Raw genomic sequence first — 4,882 nt, forward strand, 5'->3', positions numbered from 1 at the left:
TTGACTGTGCTTCTTCCCAGGCTTTGGATCTCTGGGCACTGGTCCCCTTACCACCTCTAATCCTACCTGCAGATGAACAGTCACCTGCTTTCCCGGTTCTCTTTACTACTAATGAATCCCTCGGTCTCACCACCATCGAATTGGTTCATGCGTCCATTCCCATTAGTGGCACATGGTCCCTTGCAGGATTGCTCTGCTTCAGCTCAGTCCTTAACCCCAACTCCCCTAATGTCTCTCGCTGTCACTCCCTCTTTAACATCACAACAGGTGACTTTTGTGGAAACCGAAGCTAGGGCTCCTTATGGGGCCTCAAAATTTGGCCTTAGTAAAAGACACTTCAGAGACTATAGTGTCTATGCCTCCTGGGGCCACCACCCCTCACCCCGAAGGGTCAGGCGTCCTCCATGGTCCCGGTGCCTTCCCACCTATACACTTCCCACCACACTGCATTTTCCTATTCCCTGGGAACACTGCCTCCCGCTCACTCCTGGATATGCTCTGCTTTATGGATGCCCGCAGGCTTCCTCCCTGGCAGCCTGGAGACACCTTGTCTCTACAAACCCCCCCTTAGGTCTGGCAGGTCTGGCTTGCTGACATCCAAGAAGCGGCTGTGTAACTTCTTGCCCTCCTCCTCCCTCATATGGTCATGCCAGAGGTCACACCCTTTGAGGGCTGATAGTCAATGACGGGTAAGATCCTGATGTCAGGATGACCTAAGACAAGCACAGTCCATCAAGCTGGGTGTCCTCTGAGGTAGGGTCAACCATGTTGAGGCAAAGAACCTTGGCTCCCTATAATAAAAAGGAATGGATATGCAGGAGAGGAAATGTCAGGCTTAAACACAGGCTGCAGTAAGAGAACACAGCTTCCGCTTTGAGAGAACCCACACTTCCACAAAATAGGCAACCTACAACCTTCCCTGATGAGGGGATCCTGTCTGGATGAGGGGATCTATCAGGAAGCAACACACCAACTTATGGGACACTGGGGGCAGGGGGAGAAGTATATAAGGCTTGCACTTCCCAACAATAAACAAGTCTGCAGCACCTCACCTAGTGCCTGCTCTCACCTGACTCCCAGAGTCTGTGTGTTGATTCTGTGCCACTCACCCCCACCTCAACCAGAACCCTGTGACCATCTGTTTCCTTACATGTCAGAAGGTACCCAAACATGCAAGCACTCCTGTATGTTCTCTTAGTCCTAAACTTTACCAGAGTCTCACTTGTTTACACCTCTCTTTTAATGTATAAGCAAACACAAATATTATGTGTTAGTTGTCCCACAAAGTGTGTGGGGTAAAAGAAAATAGTGACTAGTTTTAAACACATCAATACTCACAAATTAGGATTACAGTAACATTGCCACATATATTTCATTATATTATCATAATCTCTCAAATACATCATACAATCTCTAATAAAGAGATCATGAAAATTATTTTGGGGTAAGTCCCCAAGGAACAGATCCCTGGGAAAAACCAATGCCCTGATTTATCTGATTATCCTTGTATTAGCCTTCGCTTATCATCAGCTGAAATAAGATGTGTTTCTATTTCTAGGGCAGATAATACTTTTTCATACGTTATATTTTACAATGTTTAACATATACTTTATTTGTCTAAACATCAACTTATATGCAGCCTTAAAATTGTTATAAAGTGAATTCAATGCATTCTAATCAAAATGTGCATGAAAAGAATTAAAGAAACAGGATTCTTTAAATTGACAACTTGGATGTCATTACCATTTCCAAAAATTTTAAGGAATTCATGGATGAGCACATATACTTATAACTTTTTAAAGATAATCCTCATCTCTCTGCCTCCATTTCTTTTTCACACAGCAATTGTATTACAAATTCAACATTATCTACTAAAATATTTATTAATAAATCAACGGACTTGCCATGTCCTCATCAGTAATCAACTGAAAGTATGGTTCAATTCAAATACTCAGGATTGGCTGTTTTAACTTAGCAGGAAGCACTCCTACTTTACAGTGAAGTACATTCTTAATGCTACTCAATAAAAACGCAAAGAACCACTTGACCTCATTCACGAATTTTGCCTGAGGCTTTAATTATAATAGAACAACTAATATTAACAATGCCTTGATAATGTCCTATGGATTCCTCAGCTCTCATGCAGCAACTATTAAACCAAATTGCCAAATAATCCTTTGAAAGCGAGGCAGATTAATATCCATATTGAATGAACAAATACTGTACAGTCCTCAGAAAGCTACAGTACTGGGAATATAACCAAGTTTCCTGCAGATACAATTCTATCTACACATATATTAATTTGTAATATCTACCATAATGGCTTTTATTTTACTGCATCATAATAGTTGGCTGGGAATACAAGGTCTTCAATGTTCACCATTATCTTCCATTTTCAAAAACCTCGCTTAAAATATAACAGGATAGTACAATGTTACAGTCACAAATCTTGTAAGATTAATTGCAAATTTCCTCCAATGTCTTTTGTTTTTACCATGTCAAGTAAAACTGAAAACATCTGAACACTCTTTTGATTGTGGAAACTAGGTACTTATGTGCTTTACTCACACGCTGCATTAATAGTAAATGAGATGTTTCCTCAGAAGGGAGACATTTGGCAATGGTGGCCTATTTTTCTTTAGCGCTAGTTTTCTCTACAATAAGGATTCTGTGGTATTCATAAGATTGGATAGAAAAGTCATTCTGCCACTTTGTATTTAATTTTAATTTTTTTTAGTATACTGTGAAGTATTGTAATACATAAATATGTTTCAACATTCTCCTTACTTTGAAACATATCCCTTTAGTATGGATTCTGTTTCATTTACTAAGGGTTGAGTCCAGAGGACAGGATTTCCACATTCTGTGCAATTGTAAACTGTATAAAGTTTTGGTTTATAAAATTTATAAACCTCAAGGCCAGCCTGGTCTACATACTGAGTTCCAGGATAGCTGGGGCTACAGGGAGACCCTGTGTCAAAAAGACCAAAAGAAAAAACAAATTTATAAACCAAATTTATAGGCTGCAGTATAAATTTTTGGTAAGTTTACCTTTTGATATATGGTTAAATATATTTCCAAATCACTTATATTTGTAGTGTCTCCCTTTATTATGCATTCTTTGATGATCTCTAAGAGTTGATACATGAGGAAAGGACTCTCACCGCCTTTTCATTTGTAGGGTTTCTCTTTAGTATGAATTTTGTTATGACGTCTAAGATTTGAAGAATGGATAAAGCACTTATCACATTCTTTACATTTGTAGGGTTTCTCACCAGAATGCACTGCCTGATGCATTCTAACAGTTGACATTCGAGTAAAGCGCTTGTCACATTCTTCACATTTGTAGGGTTTCTCTCCAGAATGCACTGATTGATGTATTCTAAGACTAAACATTCGAGTAAAGCACTTGTCACATTCTTCACATTTGTAGGGTTTCTCTCCAGAATGCACTGCCTGATGCATTCTAACAGTTGACATTCGAGTAAAGCGCTTGTCACATTCTTCACATTTGTAGGGTTTCTCTCCAGAATGCACTGATTGATGTATTCTAAGACTTACATTTGTAGGGTTTCTCTCAAGTATGAATTACATGATGTGCTCTAACATGAGATATATTTTTAAAGGACTTCTTACATTCTTCACATTTGTAGGGATTCTCTCCAATCTGAATTCTCTTATGTGTCTGAAGAAGTCTGGCCTGGGTAAAGGACTTGTCACATTCTTCACATCTATAGGGTTTTTCTCCAGTATGAATTCTGTAATGACTCTTAAGTATTGAGTGTTCGGAAAAGGACATGCCACATTCTTCACATTTGTAGGGTTTCTCTCCCGTATGAATACTTTTATGACGTCTAAGATATGAGACCATGGTAAAGCACTTGTCACATTCTTCACATCTATAGGGTTTTTCTCCAGTATGAATTCTGTAATGACTCTTAAGTATTGAGTGTTCGGAAAAGGACATGCCACATTCTTCACATTTGTAGGGTTTCTCTCCCGTATGAATACTTTTATGACGTCTAAGATATGAGACCATGGTAAAGCACTTGTCACATTCTTCACATTTGTAGGGTTTCTCTCCAGTATGAATTCTTTCATGACGCCTAAGATTTGAGGACCTGGGAAAGAACTTGTCACATTCTTTACATTTGTACGGTGTCTCTCCAGCATGCACTGCCTGATGTATTCTAAGATTTGACATCTGAGTAAAGCACTTGTTACATGCTTCACATTTGTAGGGTTTCTCTCCCGTATGAATACTTTTATGACGTCTAAGATATGAGACCATGGTAAAGCACTTGTCACATTCTTCACATTTGTAGGGTTTTTCTCCAGTATGAATTCTGTAATGAACTTTAAATGCTGAGTGCAAAGCAAAGGACCTGCCATATTCTTCACATCTGTAGGGTTTTTCTCCAGAATGAATTCTGTAATGACTCTTCAGTTTTGAGCATGTAGTAAAGGACCTGCCACATTCTTCACATCTGTAGAGTTTTTCTCCAGTATGAGTTCTGTAATGACTCTTAAGTTTTGAGCGTGTAGTAAAGGACATGTCACATTCTTTACATTTGTAGGGTTTCTCCCCAGTATGAACACTTTTATGACTTCTAAGGTATGAGGCCTTGGTAAAGCCCTTGTCACATTCTTCACATTTGTAGGGTTTCTCCACAGTATGAATATTTCTATGACCTCTAAGACTTTCGGGGTTGGTAAAGGACTTGTCACATTCTTCACATTTGTAAGGACTTTTCCCAGTATGAATAATTTTGTGACTTCTAAGATATGAGGCCCGGGTAAAGGACCTGTCACATTCTTCACATCTGTAGGGTTTTTCTCCAGTATGTATTCTATAATGAATCTTAAGTGTGCAGCGCAAAGT

General features: G+C 39.1%; 1 protein-coding gene across 1 annotated transcript; it reads right to left on the minus strand.

The window, feature by feature from the left end:
* Positions 1–2,715: 2,715 nt before the first annotated feature.
* LOC103724628 (zinc finger protein 665-like) lies at positions 2,716–4,876 on the minus strand. Its single transcript, XM_029557986.1, has 2 exons — positions 3,622–4,876; positions 2,716–3,569 (listed from the first exon to the last, which is right to left on the minus strand). Exons 1-2 carry the CDS (start codon positions 4,553–4,555, stop codon positions 3,172–3,174), a joined length of 1,332 nt encoding a protein of 443 aa, XP_029413846.1. The 5' UTR covers positions 4,556–4,876; the 3' UTR covers positions 2,716–3,171.
* Between the last annotated feature and the right edge of the window lie 6 nt (positions 4,877–4,882).

Source organism: Nannospalax galili, unplaced genomic scaffold, assembly GCF_000622305.1.
Source record: "Nannospalax galili isolate Female #2095 unplaced genomic scaffold, S.galili_v1.0 scaffold3968, whole genome shotgun sequence".
Taxonomy (NCBI): Eukaryota; Metazoa; Chordata; class Mammalia; order Rodentia; family Spalacidae; genus Nannospalax; species Nannospalax galili.